The 20,751-nt window shown below is 37.5% G+C and overlaps 1 protein-coding gene across 8 annotated transcripts in view; it reads right to left on the reverse strand.

Annotated features, from left to right (window-relative positions):
• The window catches only part of BCAS3 (BCAS3 microtubule associated cell migration factor), a 488,600-nt gene that overhangs the window by 364,595 nt on the left and 103,254 nt on the right, over positions 1-20,751 (reverse strand). For all 8 annotated transcript variants that reach the window (XM_030537160.1, XM_030537161.1, XM_030537162.1 and 5 more), the window contains exons 11-12: positions 19,626-19,709; positions 10,949-11,119 (exon numbers count right to left, since the gene is read on the reverse strand). In XM_030537160.1, coding sequence (XP_030393020.1) covers positions 10,949-11,119; positions 19,626-19,709 — 255 coding nt within the window. The remainder of the gene's footprint in view (positions 1-10,948; positions 11,120-19,625; positions 19,710-20,751) is intronic.

A 20,751-nucleotide genomic window follows, 5' to 3' on the forward strand; every position in this document is an offset into this window, starting at 1 on the left:
GACTAGAAAAACCTGGACATACTACATGAGGCACGGGGAGTCTCTTTTACTTATCGCTTCCAGATATAACTAACCCTACTGCCGCTCCGCTGCATGAAGTGTTGGTGGCTGCAGAGGAGGTTTGTGCGAGACTCTGTACCCTGGGTATTATGAAGCGAGGCTCCATGTCTAGATTGCTGCAGGATGAGGCAGAGTTGTTGCCAATTGGTCAACGATTAGGAGGATCCAGTGGGGGCAACTTTCTACTTCAGAACAGAATCTCCTGTTCCATCCTGGGGACTCAAGCAGCAGCTGTAGAGAAGCTGTGGAATTACCTCACTTTTCTTCAGGTTGATAGGTGGACTTTGTCCTGCACAAGGCCAATTTGTTTGAGCTAGTCCAAGAGGCATTGATGAGGGACAATTTCAGCCAAAAAGCACACATCATTTCTTAAGTGTAAAAGACAAATAATTTTTCTAGCAAGGCGATAAAAAAAATGACAGAAAAAGAACTGGTAGCACAACTGGAACCTACGAAGTGGAAGATGTCACTTAATCATGACACAGGAAAACCTTTTCCTTGGTAATATTTAAAATATATGTAGCAGAACTGTCTGCAAGTAGGAAAAAAGACTGCTTAAACAAAGGGGAAAAATAAAGATTGAACACTTCTCTTAGGTCATCTAATCCATCTTTCTGGTAGTGCAGGACACTTCACTACAGTATGTTCCCATTTTTTTATTATAACCTTGTTTACCTGAAACCAGTTTAAAATATCAAAGTAGAGAGTAGAAAGTATCTACTTTGGCCCATGATCCTTGTTTTTCAATGTTCTGTTCTCCCCATCTATAAGCATTGTGATTTGTATCCTTCCCTTGAATGACAAGGAATTCATGAGGTCAGACACTCTAGCACACAGAAGAGGAGGGTTGAGTGTGTATATTGAAACAACTCTCTTATAAATTCAGTTATTGACAATCGTTAAGCACTGGAATAGGCTTCCAAGGGAGACTGTGGAATACCCTTCACAGGAGATTTTTAAGAGTTAGATCAACACCTCTCAGGAATGTTCCTGCATCAGTGCAGGGGGCTGGACCAGATAACCTCTCAATATCACTTCCTGGCCTACGTTTCTATGATTCTACCTAACCTGATTTTTTCCATCTTGAAATTTCCTTGTGGTGGATTTTAAATAGCAGTCCTAACAAAACAACAAAACAAAACAAAAACAAACCAACCACAGGACTACTTAGGTTAAAGATACTCAGAAGGTTTTGGATTATAACTCTGCCAAGTCAAGTATCCATCTTAACATCAACATTAGTCAACTGCCTTTAAAAGAAGTACGTTGAGAGAACACCAGGTTCTATGCATTCAATCTCCTGAATGGAGGTATGCTTATGTGTTGGCATGAACCATATGTGGAATCATATCTTTGGTTAAAATTGTCTTTAGCCTGGATTGTGACAGAGAAAACTTGTAACCTAATTATTATGTTGCGACATGATAGATTCAAGGGCCAAATTCTGCCTCAGATAAGAACTGTCTGAGGCTGAAACCGTCCTGCCAAAGTTTATCAAGATCTGACTACATGAAAATGTGTTCTTGATCATCAGAAAGTGGAATTAAAACACTGCATGGATTCATTATCAGATGCAAGAAGAGTAGGTGGAGAGGTACTTTATTATTCAATTAAAATGATGATCATGTTAAAGATAGAAAACTCAAAACAAAGCAAAATAATCCCAGAAAATTATTAATGAAAAACATTTGACAATTTATTAACAATGTAACCCATATTAAGTGAACGCCTTCTACAGTAAATAAGCAAGGGTCCAGTTTTCTAGTGTAAAATTATTTCTTCCAAGTTTCTAATAATTTGTTTGTTGTGTTCCAAAATACATTTGAGGGCACTAAAAACTTCCTTTTCTTAACAGTTATTGGATAATTTGAAAACATTATTTCTATGCTTCGAATGAGAAATCATCTTAAAATGTTTCAAGAAGTCATACAGAGATGAGGAGGCCTGCGCCCAACTTATATTAAACGTTCAAACTACTTGGCACTGTCACATACGGACAATTATGGTTTTGCTTTCCATTGTCAGCATTCTGTACTGATTCCAGAACCACTAAGAAAAGGGTCTGGAGATCTTCCTAAGAGCATGTCAAAGAAACAGTGTTCCTTTTCTCAGCCTATATAAGCTGCACTGAATAACTCATATACATCATCTTTTCACAGCTTCCACTCTTATGTAACTTTTATGTAGTCTTATCCTAGGCCTTCTCATCATAATTAAAGATAGCAGTTGCCCCCTAAACTAGTATCACACATGAAACAGCAGATTTTTAAATCCAGTCATGTTACATCAAGTTTTTGTTAACCTGAAATTTGTAGATATCAGAATTCATCTAAAGCACAGTTAAAATAAGTTAATATATATTATCTGATTTGTTGCATGTGCAAATTTTTATATAGACAGCAAACATGATTAATTCAGTGTGGGTTTCTTTTAAGCAATGAAAGTTGCACCAAGATGATTATCTCTACAACAAAAATCTATGTACAACGGTCAAAGAACAGTCTGGCTGTTAGGAAAACGCAAACACTTTTAGTCTGAAAGTATAATGACAAACAGGGATCCTACAGGATCATTAGGCATTGTAAAATGCTTTAGACACTCTAATTTGAGTACAGCATAAAGCCAAAAATTTATCATTCATAGGTTAAACTCATGGTGTTCAAATTTTAAAATGGCTTTTCAGCTACTTCTTGAAATGCTCTTCCTGGAAGGGCATAATTTATGAATGATTTAAAATCAGTTTTCTAATAATCTCGGGTTCTTCATACAACGCTCACTTACAAACATAACAAATTAACTACCTTTTAATCTTTTCACTTGGATTTACTATTCCACTGTTCGTGATTTTTTTAAAGGAATAAGAGCAAATTGATTTCTATTGTCTCCTTTCTACATTCAGAAATGCATAACTGGCCTTGAAGGCTATGCAACCCCAAAACGATAGAGAGTCCAACTCTTTGGAAAGCTGTCTTATTCAAATAGAAATATCAATGTCTCGTGTTTATCTAAAAAGAGAGTAAGAACTCAAAACTTTGTGACTCAAAAATACAGAAGTTAACAGGAGGTGGAGAGCTCCTCCTACAAGTGATCCTCCAACTCTCATGGCTCTCAGCCCCACATTGTCTTTCCATCTAATACTTCTCACTCCCTACCATGGCAGCCACTAAGAAAATGGGGTTAGTGACCTCACATACCTGCCAATGTGGGGAAATATGAGGCTAAAGACACATCCCTCATGTTTTTAAATTCAACATAAAAAAGGAATTTACACTGGAATACAGGAGGCAAGTTAGTCGGGACCTGCAATGAGCAATTAATCATTTACTTATATTTTAAAATCTTCTGGCTGTACCTGAAACTTTTACTGTTTTTCCCCTTCTCACATGGCTGATTGGTCAGTTGCTGTGGTAAGCTAGGGAGAGGCCTTTTTCACATCTCTATATCATCTCTACCATCTCTATGCTACAATGGAAGGAAGAGGCAAAGGTTTCTCCCTCACTGACCTGATGATCGGTCTTGTCAGCCAGAGAAAAGTCCAGCAATGAACTCTAGGCTGTGGTCCTTTCAAAGTTCTCCCAAAAGGCACAATATGAAGGCCTAGTCTTCCTGCAGATTTTGTACCCCGTGCAACTTTTTCAGTTAGATGCAATTTTTTTACTGATCTATTACCCCTAATGTGGACACAACAATACTAGTATAAAGATGTCTTTAACTATACTCCTGTAACTGCAGAAGAGGGACAATTTTCATTTATAGGACAAGGCTGAAGGCTGAAGCACTGAGGCAATGAAGAAGGTATTCAGACCAAAGGGGATTCTTCTAGATAGACTTTACAGAAGACAGGATGGGGACACTTTACCCTGATGCTGAAATGAAAGAAGTTTTCTGCAACTGTATTGGAGGGGCTGGAGTGGGTTGAGGATTACCCATAGGTGACTGGGAGGGACATTAAATCAACGTTGATGTTGTAAAGCCAGTCCCTTTCCACCAGTTCATACTACGTGCAACGGAGAAGGGCGGAAGTGGGAATCCTTTCTTGGGAAAGAATGGCACAAATTGCCTAATGAGATGTTCAGCTGCTGCCAGAGTGCGGAAGCCCCCAACCCCGTATTTTCATGCTGGGACTTTTTCAAACTCCACGGCAGTGATTTAAACACACTCCTTTTGGTGTTAAGATTAAAAGACCACGACAAAGTCACTTATAATAATAGGTTCATAAATACAGCCACTGTCTTCACAAATGCATGGTAACTCAGCATAACAAGGTTACTCAAATATCTTCTTTACATATTTCCCTATCACCAGAAATTAAGAATTCCACAAAAATAGTATTAGGCCTTTTCTGTCGAGACCCTGAAAATCACCACTCATCTTATCTGAGATGCCTAACCAGCGCCTCAGCCCGATAGCTTCAATATGATGTTCAGAAGAAGCAGCTCTACCCAGTGCTTAATTGAACACGATAAGTAACTGCTGTAGCTCTATCAAGCTAACTGCATTGAAGTTCAACAAAATACTAAGTGATAAAAGATTAATAAAATAGCCGTTATCTTCTTTAAACAGAAAAACAGACAAAAACCCAACAGGATCATTACACATGCTATTAGAAATCAGTGTTTGCTTTGAGGGCAAGAGATAGACTAGGAAAAAAAAGGCTTTAGTTTAAACTGTGTTTTACTTCATTTTTAGTATTTTCCATGTTGTTGAACAGAAGCCATTGATAATTGTGACTTCAATTATTTTAATCTTTAAAGGCAAATTACACGACTTACCCCAGTGGAGACATGCTTTTAAACAAAATATGAAGGTAACTCAAATAAAAATGGACACAAATTGAATCAAGTTGGTCTTATTCTTAATACAATTAAGAAAGAATGATTTCCATCATCATAAAAATCAAACTAAGCAATTTAGCAACAGAAATATGAAGAATAAAATATTCTATATCTATTGCATATACAAAAATATCTTCATTAAAGTCTCAGTGGATTTAAATAGCTAAAGTCAGTGCATTCTCAGCTTCAGGTCCTAAGATGTATGTGCAAAAAAACCCAAAAACCATTATAGCTAAGGTCAAACATCAGTGGAAAAGGGCTAAAAGTGATAAATCTGTGGCATTAACTACTGCACTCCTTTTAATAGAATCCAGCATAAACTCAAAACAGCCTTGCGCTCAGCCTGAACCATTTATCTGAGACAAAAATGTCTTCTTGACAAAAAGCAGATCCCCTTTAATAAAAGTAAGGCAGACAGTATTATGCTCTGAGGGAATCCTGTTGCTATATTTTATTTTTATTTACATTTTTTTTTAATTATATATATATAGATATAAAAAGTGAAGTATATAATGAGAGTTCGACTACTGAATTAACTTTTGTGAAAATTGTACTTTGTTGTAAGTAAAAGTACTGGGATTTATCACCAATGGAATTGCGTATGCCGTTAAAGTTTTACTATTGAAAACCCTTTATTCTTTAAACCTTTTGTTTTACCATAAAATTTCACTATGATTCTTGCTACTTGATAAGCATCTTTATTTGGTTCAATTGTTATCAACTCCTTACCAAATGGAAATGAACTTATGGAACTGCAGCAGTCTGACCTTTTTTTTTTTATGAAGAATTCCTCTTTAATGCAATAAAAAGTTAATAGGGAACAGGAAAAAAAAACCACCAGTCACGTTTTAAAACATAAAAAGACCAACATGTTATCTACCTTATAATTTTTCAAAGTTAACATTAAAAAATTTTCTTCAAATATTTTCATGTGTTTTGAATGATCAATGAGTAACACAATGATATACCATTAATCACATCACTCTATCAAAAACATTAAGAATCAGCTAAATGTTAGATGTTTAACAGATTTATATTCAGTCACAAAACTGCTGGCTTTTGAAAAAGGTCATTATTTCAGACTAAATGTGGGTGGCCTACTTGATGAATTAATTAAGAATAAAGAATCAAAGGTCAAAAGAAAATAATTTTTCTATAAAACTCAAACTAAAGGTTTCTGTATTTATTTCCAATTAGGGAAAAAAGAAGACATCTGTAAAGGTTCGTTTTTATCAAATTAAACTAATTAACAGATCCAAATAAATAGCCACTGCAGTTAACTGAAAAGTTTGGTAATGCTTCATTAAAAGGAAGTTTAAATAAGCACACGTACCGTGGTAACATATTTTGGTTGACCACAAAGTTACTTAGGATTCTTGATAATTATTTTTATTCAGTTTTTAAATATAATCTAAATAATCTAATAATTCAACATTTCTACACTTTTCTTTTAATGACACTACAGTTAAAAACTTTCTCACAATACCTCTGTTTTTAAAAGAAGGAACTGGCATATAAACAACTGCCACATGCGAGATTTCACTAATATGTCTATATTCATAAGATTTACTAAAAATATTTTCCTCAGAGATTTACAACATTACATCTCTCTGTGGTTAAATTCAAAGATTTCTTCAATGTACAAATGTGTGTATATGTCTGTATGAAGCTAATAATGTTTCAAATTAAGCAATATTATGTTAATATATTTCATAAAATGCACTGAATGCTATCTTGCATTCATTACACTGGCTGCATATAAAAGGGTACACTGAATTTTAAAACGAGAGAGAGTAATGCCAGTTTAAATTCTAACACTTCTGGCCTACCTATGTTCAATACATACTCCTTAACCCTAATTTTTGCAAGTAAATCTGCATATCACACACATACATCCCCCGCAATTTAGGGTTTATACTGTCATATCCAAAGTCAACAATCATACGTTCTGCTGTTGTAGGCCCCATGATATGGAACGAGTTCCCCAGTGACACCTATTTCATTTCATCCTTTACCTACTTTCCCTTTCAAAAGTATTTGCAGGAGAACCACTGCTGGCCATTTATATTTCTTACTTTCCTTTCCTATGCTTTTCGTTCCACTTTTTAAACTGGACCCTCATTTGTTTTTAAATATCTACCTCTTAAAGAGGTCATTTCATTATTTTTATTATACTGTAATTGTTTTCATTCCATTATATAATATAATGCCCCAAGTTCTTTGTCAGAGGTCGGGTTAGTGCTACGTGGATAAATAGGGTGATTTTGAAATTCACAAAGGGAACTTAGGTGCCCAGCTGAAAATCATTGGAAGTTGGGCACCTGACTCCCCTCCATGTCTCTGAAACTTGCCTCCAGAGCTGCTATTATTTCTGACTCCTTTAAGAGAGACACACACACCTCACAATGCACACGTCCCTGGATGAAAGGGCTTTTCTACAGTGTCTGGAAAGGGTTAACTCAATCCAGAATACAAACTTTTCTGGAATCAAGAATTCCCAGTGGTTTCCCATGCGATTTAGGAAGACCCAAGCTACCGCTGAGCATATCCATTTCAATTCAAGAGAGATGTAAACAGCCCAAACCACAAAGCCTCATCCTTCCCTTTCCACCTGGGAGGAGTCAGGGATTCTACCCATTGGTGCCTCATATCTATTTTGTCATTTCATTTCTCTGACTGAGTCTGGATCTGGATACTATATCCTATCACTGCCTGCTTAATTACTGCCAGGAGCTGTGCCTCGAAAGCGAAGATAAAAATACACAAGGGATTTGACCTGTAACTATAGAACAATTATTTCATCTGAGCATGGGCCTAACCTTAGACCAAGGGTCGGCAACCTGCAGCACATGTGCCAAAGGCAGCACGTGAGCTGATTTTGAGTGGCACTCTGCTGCCAGCCGGGGTCCCGGCTGCTGGCCCCACTCAGCCCGCTGCCTGCCTGAATGAATGGAACTCCAGGCCAGCAGTAGGCTGAGCAGGGCCGGCTGCTGGGATCCCGCCCAGCAGGGGCCAGTCAACGGAACCCCACACCGGCAGTGGGCTGGGCTCAGCTCACTGCTGGTCTGGGGTTCAGTCTGCCACCCATGCTGCCGGTCTGGGGTTCCCTCCGTCGGCCCCTGTAACTGTAAAATGTATTACTGGCACGTGAAATCATTTACTTACTGTAATTTAAGAAGACTTGGCACATCACTTCTCAAAGGTTGCCGACCCCTGCCTTAGACCCTGTGAGTAACCCACATTAACCATCAAGCTCAACCACTCTCCATCCCATCTGGGTGAACCCAGAAGAGGTTGGAGGAATGGGGCAGGTGTGAAGGTGGGTAAAACACACTATACACAAGCCAATTTGCCATGACGGGGTCAATTCCTTCCAGACACTAAATATAATGAGCAAGGATCAACCCAGCTCAGGTAGTCATACAGGCAGCAATTGATTAACCATGAGCCTACCTTTAAGAATGCAGTACAGTTGTAGCCACGTCAGTCCTAGGATATGAGAGACTCAGGATGGGTGAGGCAACATCTTTTATTGCACCAACTTCTGTTGGTGAGAGACAAAAGCTTTTGAGCTACACAGAGCTCTTCTTCAGATCTCTCCGACCAAAAGAAGTTGGTCCAATAAAAGACATTACCTCACCCACCTAGTCTCTCTAATACCTTTAAGCACGTGAGCAGCCCTATTTCCTTCAGTGAGACTACTCACACATTTAAAGTCAGGCATCTGCTTAAGTCCCCTGCTAAACTGGAGCCCGAATCAATTATGCTATGAAAACTATCCATGTCTGTCGAGGTAGTACAAACGGATCCTACATCATCTAAGCAGCAACTTGTCACCTCCTGTGGATGTACCTGGTCTCATCAGCATGAGAGAGCAGGAGTGTTCCCAGTCTCCTACCGACTCTTATTTCCACTCTTCTGCACTACAACTAGTTAATTCATCCAGCCAGCAGAATTTGAATCTGCCATGTTCAAGCCAGGATCTGTGCACAAAACTTGTTGATTCAACTCAGTGATGGAGGAAACAGAGTAGGAGGGTAGCATCTGGCAATGACTCAGAAGGGACACAATTGCAAATTATACACCTTATACAGGAAAGTACCCTACAGAGGCAGTGTTGTACTACAACCAACTTTTTCTAGGCCACATAAAAAATTAAAACTCTCTCTCAGGTTTTTGTTTATCAAGCTTCTTCACTGATAGACCTAGACCTTTCTGAAGTTATAAAACGGCCTTTTGTGGCCAAAAAAACCCCAACAACATAAACGAAAGTTATTTTCCCTTATTAGAAAAACCCATGCAGAAAATTCTGAGACCCAGCTCCACAATGAACGTAAATTATGAACCCCAATACTGTTTACATATCCCAGGTGACAAAAATACAAACGCCAAAAAGTTATTTCTGAATTCAAATGATCTAAGAATAGTGTCTACCTTAAAGCCTGTTACTTCAGGGGTTTAAGACAAAAAACAATTGTTTCACTACTAATAATGGCTTTTTTTTTATACTGTACAGTTAGATGGGCAAAGCAACTGTTATCATTTTTACAACTACTTTTCCACAGTGTCCTTTAGGTTTGACTATTTCCAACCACTGGTAAGGTCAGAGGACAAGTTCATAAAAACCTCTAAATCAACAACAAGACTTCAAAACCTAAGATAAATCATTTTATTTCTAAGCCTATGCAGAATAGTCAATGCACAGACAAGAACATCAGATATAATGACTGCATTAAACAAGGCTTCATGAGAAATTTATGAAGTAGAATTTTTCTTTTTTTCTGGTTTTCTAAGAAAAGGCAACAGAAATTTTTCCAGGAAACAAAAATGAATCCCAAAGGCCAGCAGCCTTATTTTACTAACATAATCTTGTAAAATCAAATAAAATCGTGTTGTTTTCTATTTTCTGCTGGTTTTATATTATTTTGGTTTTAAGAGAGAAGGGACTTCAATATCAAATCACTGGCAACACTATATGGATTTGATTATCTTTAAATTAATTATTGGAAACATTAAAATATCAGATAGCATCTTATAAACTGGGGAAGGAAAATATTTTATTTTTATCATCAGTGAGGAAACATACATAACATGACTGATTTTAAAAAAAATATCTTACCAAGGTAACAAAACTGTACACACAGTGCAACCTAAACATTAGTGTGGGCCTTTGAGGGGTTGGGAGAAATAGGAAGGAATCTGGGTGGGGAGTTGTTCTTTTTGTTTTTTATCCAGCAAATGTTGACAAATAGATTATGGAAAAACTCAATTTGCAGAACCGCCATAAATAATTAAACCAGTTGAAGTCTTGCATGAGTAGAGACTCCAGGATCAGGCCCTTAAAAAATAAATGATTCGTTGAAGTAAATCAATAAGAAACCTACAACACCTTTATTTTATAAAGAAACTTAATTAAAACATTAGTTTCCATTTTAGATGGTTGACATATGGGTATTTTAAACAGATAATCTTATGTGGTACAATTGTGTTCTATAAATTAACTATGTTGTCAGAAAAAAATATTAAATGGCAGACTCAGACTCACTTAAACTTACGCTTTGAAAAGTTGAGTAATTTCAGACTTTCTACCCAAGTTCTCCATTTGCTTAGCTAACCATGGTCTCCCAATTATTACTGTTTTACACCATATCAAACAATTCACCATATTTCTAGACCACAGTCAAAATTTCCTGCTACATTATGTATTAATAAATGTAATCAGACCATAGCCACATAAAACAGGTCAGCATAAATCAACGTCACTTCTGAGCAAGTGTTAGAGGGACAGAAAGTGACACTTCACACTTGATGTTGTCAAAATGTCATGTAAATGCGCATTACAGGCTATATACATGCTGGCTTAAATTCATTCCCAAATAGCACTTCCTATGTCATAAGAATGTGCATCTGTAAATTTGCTTGACCTGATAAAAATCATGGTTGTAGTTTTCATTTGGAAATATAAAAGCACATAATGAATTTTTAATTCTAAAGTCTTATGACACTTAAGGTACTTCTAATACTCTTTTTTGTTTCTTTGCAAGTTGTATTACCTGCCCTTCTCCAACTGTCTCGGTATCAATAACAGTGATGATCCCAGGCACCAGAGGACTTCGACGAGTATTGCTATGAACTAAAATCTCTTCTTCAGTTGCTCCTGAAGGCAATGTCCCTGTCAGCTGTGTAACCACTTTCCCAACCATTGTAAGTCCAGTCTTTATCGTCTATAAAAAGAAAGAGAACCAATAAATACAGTTTTAGGGCTGTTTTTCAGATCTACATTGAAATTTCTCTCACAGCACAATGAATGTGGTGACTAGATTGCTCATCACCATACATCAAGAAACACACAAAACAAATTAAATGGGTTTTTATAACTGACATACTAATTGTGTGAGACACTACATGTAATAATATTCTATTTAAAAGGCTTAGCAAGCCACCAACAGAGTTTGATCTTGTGAACTGGTTTTCTTTGGAAAATAAAATGTAATTTCACATATTTTATTCGGGGCTTCAAAAACATTGATAAAAGAAAGAGAAGTATTCACTGTAATGTCTTTAGACATTATGTTAATTTTTTTCTTTTTAAAACTAACATTTTTATTTGTTTGTTCCTGCAGGTACTGAGCAAAAGCCACTACAGTTGAAAGCATTACAATACACTGATATTATAATAAAAAGGGACAAGTGCACAGAACCCATTGAAAGAAGTGCAGTGTGAGTACACAGATCACATTTCTATTGCCATATGACCTTTCTCCTCTATGATGATGAACTACAGAAATATACAAGGCTTGTCCTTCATTTCATTTGATACGCCACCTCCGAGATGGTAACAGGGATCAAATGTAAGTTGTAGCTGCAGTGAGAGGAATAAAGGCATTACACATTCACTGCATAAGAATGGCCATACTGGGTCAGACCAAAGGTCCATCTAGCCCAGTACCCTGTCTTTGAACAGTAGCCAATGCCAGGTGCCTCAGAGTGAATGAACAGAATGGGTAAACAAAGTGATCCATCTCGTCGCCCATTCCCACTACATAGAGAAATACTTACTTCGGACCATCTCGTCGCCCATTCCCACTACATAGAGAAATACTTACTTCGGACCAAATCGTGCTTGACTTACTCATATGTTAATAGTCCCACTGAAGGCAATGGTATCCAGATGAGTAAGACAGGAAGGATGTGGCCCTTTATGGATATAAAAGGGATAGACATTTATTTCTCAAGAATTCACCTTCTGGAGTTCTAATATTGTTTGAATATAAGACCCAAAACCAGTAACATTAAAGGCTACGTCTTCAAAGTAGTGGGAAGGAGGACTTCCAGCAGATCACACAAATCCTACTACCAGTAATGGGACTTATTGTTCATGCTTCCCAGGCATTACTTTGAAATTTTATCCCTGGCATTGGGTTTTATACTTTACTAATTTTTTTCTACTGGTGGTGGTGGAATAGGACAATTTGGGAGAGATCGGTTAAAAAAAACTACAACTCTGTAACGTTTTTCCTGGTACCAAGGACCGCCTCTGATAAATAAATATAATAGGAGTTTAAGAACAGAATGACATTGCAACAAATAAATTCTTAACTAAAATGACAAGCAAAGCTGCCTGCTAAATTGAAAAGGAAAAAAAGATACAGATCAAAAACTGAAACCAAGAATAAGCCACAAATCAATTGTAACTGCTTTGTTTAGTGCTAAAAACTCAAACTGCAGTGATTAGAAAACACATTAGTGTTCATCAATTAGCAGCCAAACGTTTGCTTTAATAATTCATAGGAAAAGACTTACATAAAGTCTGGTAGTGTGTTGTCAGGAAAGCCTCTGAAGGACCAACAGAATTAGGCGCCACACTGTATTGATGGCAATTTCTAGCCAGGAAGCCTGATTAACCTCTGAGATGCCTCTGTTGATGTACTTACCCCATTAATGCTAATGGAGATGCTACCACTTAAAACTGAGCCATGCCTTTATCAACGGAATACCTTTTGGTTTTAAAGTGTTTAGTAATATATCCTGCTATTTGCTTCTTATCTTGATCTTTTCATACTCACATCAATGAATAAGAAAGAACAAACTTTAACAGCTAAATCATCCAGAAGATTAAAAATAATATACAACAAAACAAATAATGGTATCTGAAGAGAAAGACCTAAAAGTTAATACCACAATACTGTGTTACAACACATAGGCCTTCAGAAAAAACTGGCCAATACTGATGTGACATACATGTGTAATTAAGAGCATACACTAATGCAGTGGTATTTCATGCAGCCAGAAAATGTAAGCATTACAGACTCAGTAAAATACATAGGAAGATTATGTGGCAAGAACAGGTTAGAATGAGCCTCTTAAGAAAGTAACTGCAATATTATATCTAGTTAGATTATATAGTGACAAGAACACTATTTAAGACTTTCTTTGAAAAACATAGCATGCTTATCTAACAAGTTGAACTACTGTCATATGTTATGCCAGATTGTAACTGCAAGCCGTCTGAAAAATAATAGGTGTACAAAGATTTGGCCCAGTCCATTAGTACATAAATATCAGTGCAAAACCATTACGTTACTTATTCCCTTGTGCTATGTGTATATTTGCAAAAACTTCCCTGGTAATCTTTAACCTTTCCCATGCCATATCAGCTGTCCTCCCTATCCATTAGCGCTAATGGCCTTGCTCTCACATAAGCTGTTAGTACTCATTAAGAAGTTATCAGGTATCAAGAGAAAACAGATGCAGTTTTTGCTAAATCACTTTACCACCTTGGGATTAAGAGACACCAAAAAAGAATCAACTAAAGCAGTTATTAGGTGACAAGAAAACTTGGTTTATAATATGATGTTAGATGTTAGACAGACCATCAAAAGAGGTTTTAAGTTTAAATAAATGTATGAGTTTTCACTTTTCAGCTTTCTTCATTATTGATAGGAATTCTTAGTGAGTGAACATATGATGTTTTCCTAAAAATGAAATCCATTTTTTCAATGTTTTCTTGTAAACAACTTGCACTACATTTAAATGCAAAATCTCAAAACTTTGCGTAGTGCAATTAGACACTTAAAAAAACCTGCTCTTCATTCAAATATGAACAGTAATTTTAATTTTAAAAAAACCTATGTACTCATCCACTGTTGAATCTAAAAAAAGACCACACCTTTAATTAGCTGAGAAAATTAAAATGTATCATCCAATGACAGTTGAGCTGTTTAGTTTTAACAAGGTCTTATGTCCGTTTAGTGATAAAATGATGTATTGTTCTTTCTCACAAAGGGAATAAAAAGTTAACATAAAAATGTAAATGTTTCCAAATTAAGACTCTGGAAGGAGAAGCTGGAATATTTGAAAGAACCAAAGATTCTACTGATACGCAAATACCCTGGTAATCAATAATTAAACCGAAAATATGGTTTGAACAACATAACAGTTCCTTTAATTCAAACAATTTTAGATCCAAATTTGAACCAAACTTTTGATGAAGTTCTGAAATGAAATTCCTGACTTTCCCTTCTCCAGACATGATGAGAACAATATGTGCTGAAATAGCAGCAAAATGGTTTCACGAGATATAGAGAGGAAGGGAATCTACTGGCTATCCTTAAGAAAGGTATGGAAGGGTTGCCTGCCATGCCACCCCAAGACTGAATTAGGAGAGAGAAGGCATACCTGGACACCTCTTTAAGAGACTAGAGAATGAGCTGGTCTGGCTGATCACCTTCTCAACACATAGTTGTTAGCAAAAAGCGGGGTCTCTCTCCAGGTAGATGAAGAAGCCAAAGGAGGGGAAGGGGATGGAACAGTGTGTTGTCCCCCTCCCTTCCCCCCCAAAAGCATGAATACTGCAGATAAGCAACTTCACATCTGGATGATTATCTAAACCAAACCCCTGGAAGTTCACCAATCACTAAAACTACTCAATAATAATGAGCTTCATTCCTGGAAGATGCTACATGCCTTCAGTCCCATTTCACTGACTTTACCGGCAGTGGAGAAATCCATGGGACCTGAAGCACACCATGCAAAGCAATTTTCATCTTTGTGAACAATAACTTCCCTGATACACTCTATTAAAATTATCAACATTTTAAAATGTGATCATTTTCTGTTTCCACAGCATTTACGTTCAGTGTTGAAATTATCACTACTGTGATCTGCCTTAGAACACACACAGACAGTCAAACAAATGGGAAGAAATGAAAATAAGAAATAAGAAAATAAGATCAAAGAGGCAAAATGACCCATGGAAAAGTTAGCAACAGCAGAGAGGAGAGTTTTTGTCAGATGCATGAAGTGGGAATAGTGAAAACTATTCTGGCTGTTCAAAACAAAATCCTTCTAGACATCTAAAATAAAGATCATCAAATAATAAATCCATGATATTGTGAGTTTCTCCAATATAGCTGGGATAAAAAGAGAGATTAGCACCAAGAGTCAATGTCTCCTAATGTGATGGTGGTTTTGAACTTAGCATTAAATGTTAACAGGGGTAGCTCTAGCACTGCCAGATAAAGGGATTGAGGATAACTCTTGAAATTGTTGATTATGCAAGAGGCCTACTTCATATGATAAACTCATGGGAACCACATTAGGGAGAAAAAAAGCTGTTAGCTACCAAGGCATTTTTCAAGTTAACCCATCAAATGTCATCATAGTAAATATTTTCCACAGCTACCGAGTGTTTCCTCTGAGGATCTCCAAGTGGGAGCTCTCAGATGAGGTTCTATCACTATTACTCCTTACCAAACTTCATCTTCCCTCTCTGTGTAAAGGTTCCTCCACGTCCCTCAGTAAGAGATTGGAATCAAGATCCACAAAAGGCTGAATTCCAAGGTCATTTGAGAAAAAAGAACTTTTATGGGACCTCTCTGAATTCAAAATGGACAGAGTAGGGAATAAAAAAGGACATCAACTTTAAAAGAAGCTAACACCTCCATTGATCAAAGGGATGGATCCTAGACCATTTCATGCAGATAAGATACAATCACAGTTGAGGCCTGTAAAGGAAGATTTACTTAAACAAGCAATAGGGTCAGGTAATGGGAAGGGCAAAGGGCAACAGATATTTGGAGTGTATATTTGCCTCTGAGGTAAGTCAGTGTTTCAATTACCAGAAAGTGGAATTTCGCTTACTGCTACGCAGTTTGATTAAATCGGTCAAAACAAAGTTATTAACTTTGTTCCATGCTTTAGACTTGCTAACAGACACAAAAGTTACAAAATTTGTTAGCAAAAAGCACAAACATAATTAAGACACCAATCCAGCAAATACTTACACATGTGCACTCACTTAGTAGTCCCATTGCCTTCACTTGGACTATTAACATGAGTAAAGTTCTGCATGTGCATAAATGTTTGCAAAATTGGGGCATAAATTTGTATCAGGTTTGTACTAATCAATTGGACCTTGGTCAACTAACAATAAAATAGCCTCCTGACTATCAAAATTTCAGGCTGAAAATATTTACACTGTCCATTGATTGGACATGGAAACAAGGAAACACGGAAATCATATGGTTAAACAAGGAGGCTACAGCGTTATTAACAGCCTACAGCAAACTGGAATATATCACCCAACACTACCCTACATGTTTGTTCACTGATCTGAACTGGCACCTTGAGGTCCTACCTTGAAAGTGAGTGTGAACCCATGCTCTCTCTATACAGACTCTGGCCAGTCAAGGAACCCGACTGGATACCAGAGTCTCAACCTTCTCCTCTCTTTCTTGGCAGAGGTAGGATAGAGGAGAAGAGCTACCAGTAGCAGCAGACATAGAGGTGCACTCCTGTCATTATGGCACATGAATGCCCAGGACTAGTGTCCAAGCAGCCCATTTAGTTTTAGAGTCTTCAGCTGGACCCTTTCTAGCCTCGACTGCACTGGACTCCCCAAAAACAAACCTCCTGGATGCCAAGTGGAATGTGAAAAAAAATCTACATAACTATGTGCCAGTTTCCCAATACAGCAAAGATGTACCTTCCTGACCCCAAAACTGAGAATCAGCCTAGGCCCTGGCACTCTCAGAAATCCAGCATATTAGTGAAAGGCACGACAAACAGGGCTACTCAACCCAGGATGCACCTTTTTTTTTTTTTATCATCCCCTTCAAAAACTTCAGCAACAGAAAGAGCCAAGACCCCGGCTTGCACTGCCCAATGGCAGCTGCCGTGGATGGGATGAGCCCCAGAGCCTGGACCCAGACGCTGCATGTGATCCTGTCTCCCCATACAAAAAGGAAGGGGGCAGAAGTGGGAAGCAGCAGCCCCCATCTACTAGAGGCAAAGAGGTAGGGGTAGAGCAGGGAGGATGATGAACACTGTCTCAAATCCCCTTGGCCAAAATCTCCCTCCCTCCCCAGAAGGTTGTATCCACTGTTACCAGTCCCAACCAAACTCCACCCCGGCTTGCAATGTATTAATGTCTCATTTAAATATATGCTTTCCCCACCACTTATACTGTACACAAGAGGCCCTGAGTCTCCCCTGCCCCTATTTACACAATGGATCACAACTAACGAAGAACCCCAACAACTGACAAAAGAATCATGGCATTTGGATGTAACTGTAGATTTTCAACCTACCCTAATACCAACTCAGAATTCCTTCCCCAAGTATTAGCGGTTCGTAGCATGCGTTAGTGCATATTATCTAATGGCTTTCTATCTTTTCCCAGCTCTGATTATTACCTTGCTGTTATACAGAGTCTCACATATTTTTCTTTCCTGGGACTATACAAATATTTTCCCTGTTTACTGCACCATCATTATTTTCAAGTTTGTATGTATTTGGCTCGTATGTACTGGGTGAAATTCTCCACCCTGTATGATGCAGGAGGTCAGACTAGATCATCATAACGGTCCCTACTGGCCTTAAAAACTATTAATCTATGGTCTTGTCTAGGGACCCTTTCGTACTTTCTGACAGACACTCTCTGGCTGGATTTTTCAGTCCTTGTAACAACACAAAACAAAAAATTAGCCTTTGATCTGCAGGGACTATACAATGTGCGCTACTCAGTTGTACAGAGTTTAAACAACATTGTGGCCTGCTCTTTCCAATGGCATATCGGGCCAGACTCTTGCTTACATGAAGGCCACTTTATGCTGCTTTGGTAGTATAAAGTGACCCTCATGTAAACAAGAATCCAGCCTATTTGAGCACAGTTATAGCAAATGCTACTGAACTAGTTAGCTAAGCCCATTTGCCCTTTTTTAAAAAAAAATGCTAATGCTGATGAGACAGAAAGTATTTTTTTCAACTTTTTCCACTGAGTGTGAAGGTACTCAAAGCAGATATTATAGATTTAAAATAGTATCTTCAGGAGGAGGAAGATCCAAATTTCCCCTCAGCAATGTAAAAACCTGTGATTTTTCTCCTCCTCCTCCAACCACAACACAGTTGAGTTCTAAAGCCATCTTGATGGAATACATTCATTCTTTTATTTGCTTTTATATGAAACAGCATGACCTTTGCTTCTCTTTGTGGGTTCTTTAAACTGTTGTTTTGTTCAGTGCAGTTGTGCTTTCTATTCCATGCTGTCATTTAGATTCTCTTTGTAATCCCTATGATTAAAACTGTTTTGTTGTGTATTTCACAAATCACAAGGCTTGTGGTTATGAGAAAAGCTTGTAATCAGCATGAACTTCGCCAGCCAACACTGAAACTCACTTTTTTGTGTGTGAAAAAGAACTGACTTCTCCAAATGTGAGAGGTAAAATCTCCAGGAAAAAAATGCATGCTCTTTTGGCTTGCCTAAGATTTTTCCATGAAAACTCAGAAGCTTCCAAACACACAGAGGCACGCTGTTCCAACTAAGCAAACCATAGGCACTGGTATCTAAATGTAAACATTATTATTAACACTCAGAGGCTTTTTTGAAGGTTATAATAACTGGAGCTGGGTGAATAACTGATTTTTTGGTTCGGTGACTGAACTCAAAAAATCTGAAAAATAATTTGGTTTGCATCAACCTGAAACAACAGTTTTTTAGGTTTTTATTGCCAGTGAAAAACAAAAACAAAAAAAATCATTTCAGGTCTAACAAAACGTTTCCTTTAACTTGAAATGTTTAGTTTTCAGGGGGAGGAGTGGGGCTTGGGGTTTTCTACTAATTTTAATTTTGAAAATGTTGAAATGAAACATTTCTATGTTTTTAGAATTTCTTCCCCTATTTTTTTCCAGCCAAAACTATTTGCCAAATCATACCAGCGAATAAACTATTTGCCGAAATAAATTCAGCCAGCTCTAGTAAAGTAAGTTTATAATTAATTAGCTCTTCTATCCCTCAAGTACAATTTTATCACCCTTGAAATACAGTAAAAAGATTTAAGCAAATATATCCGCAAAGCACCAGGCACTGCTGTGTTTATAAACCGAGTATCAACATGCTAAGAGATCAGTCCTGCTTGAGTAGATTTAACTGAGAATGCTCACATGAGCAAGAGCTGGTAACGTGACTAAAGGTGTGAAATATAAAAGGTCCAATCCTGAACGGCACTGAGTGCCTACTGAGAGGCGTGGAGCAATGGCTGCTCAGAAATGTGCAGGATCTGGCCCCTATAGTTGGTTTTAATATTATTAAAGCAATTCCAGCACCTTTCTGAGTTCTTTTCTATTTTGTGAATTAGAAGGGGGTGGGGGGAAATCTCAATACAGTTCAGCAAGGGAATCTGATCATCATTGCACACGAAAACTTCTTCCAGCAGTTGCGGATGTACTCACTTTGGCAGCACTAATGACTGTGGCAGTGTAAGACTGAATGTTGTCTCCACAGGCTCCACCACGGGACTGATGGCACCGGATCAGCTGCGAGGAGAAAGACAGCCAGCAAATCACTATTATTAAACTATACAACCCCGTAACCCATTAGCATAGCTCTTATTTATCATGTACAGTGGCGTGTTTTTTCATACAAATAGCAAAAAGCCCTGCTGAGACACTTAACCCCTTTTTATAATCTTCTGGGTGCCACCCAGACTGTTGCATGCTCAGCTTTGGTTTTCAATTACAAGATGAGTAGTTCCTAAGAATTCATAAACTTTGAAATGGTGGGATTTTGGGTCTGGCAGCATTACCGCAAATAAATTTAAATAAACATAATCAACGGCTTTAGCGATGTCTATGTAACTTTAAATATTTGACATCCTATGAATTTGGATGTGGCTTTCCCCTCTACTCCATTCTTTTTTTTTATTATTATTATACAGTCTCCAGCAAGGAGAAAAATGACAAAAGAAAAAAAATTGCTACATGTACATTTTAAATTCTTTGGGCTTTGTAGAGATTTAATATGTCTGCAATTGCATTGCTTCTAGACTGCTTTTCTTTTATTATTAATATACCAAAACAGGATACCTTTACCCCCTATCAAACAATTAATGAAGACTGCCAGTTAAATAAAATGGGAAATGAGTCACTGATATTAATTGCTGCTGCATAGAAAATGTTGACTTCCCAGTTGCTCCCTTCTATCATTTTTGTTGAAAGAAAGAGGAGAAAGGGATAAAAATCATCCTAAACTATATCTTCTCCTGAAAATGCCTCTTTGTAATTCTATTAAAATGGGTAAAAAAGTAAAAATTAAACTGAAAAAGGGAAATAGTCAATGTATTTGAGGGAAACATCAGTGGCTGAAGTTGCCTTTTGACCTATTTGTTTTCATAATTTGTTTAAATTTGCTGCTGAAGCATTTGCAAAACTTACAGATCAGTCTGTAAATTGAACAACACTGTAGCTGACCGATGGGTGTGGTGTTTCATCAAGAGGCAGACCTAAATTTGGACAGAGGTATAACAGCAGGCAAATTAATAAAAGCTGCCTCTCTGATAGTCCTTGGCTCAGTTCTTAT

The sequence above is a fragment of the Gopherus evgoodei genome, chromosome 17 (assembly GCF_007399415.2).
Source record: "Gopherus evgoodei ecotype Sinaloan lineage chromosome 17, rGopEvg1_v1.p, whole genome shotgun sequence".
Classification (NCBI taxonomy): domain Eukaryota; kingdom Metazoa; phylum Chordata; order Testudines; family Testudinidae; genus Gopherus; species Gopherus evgoodei.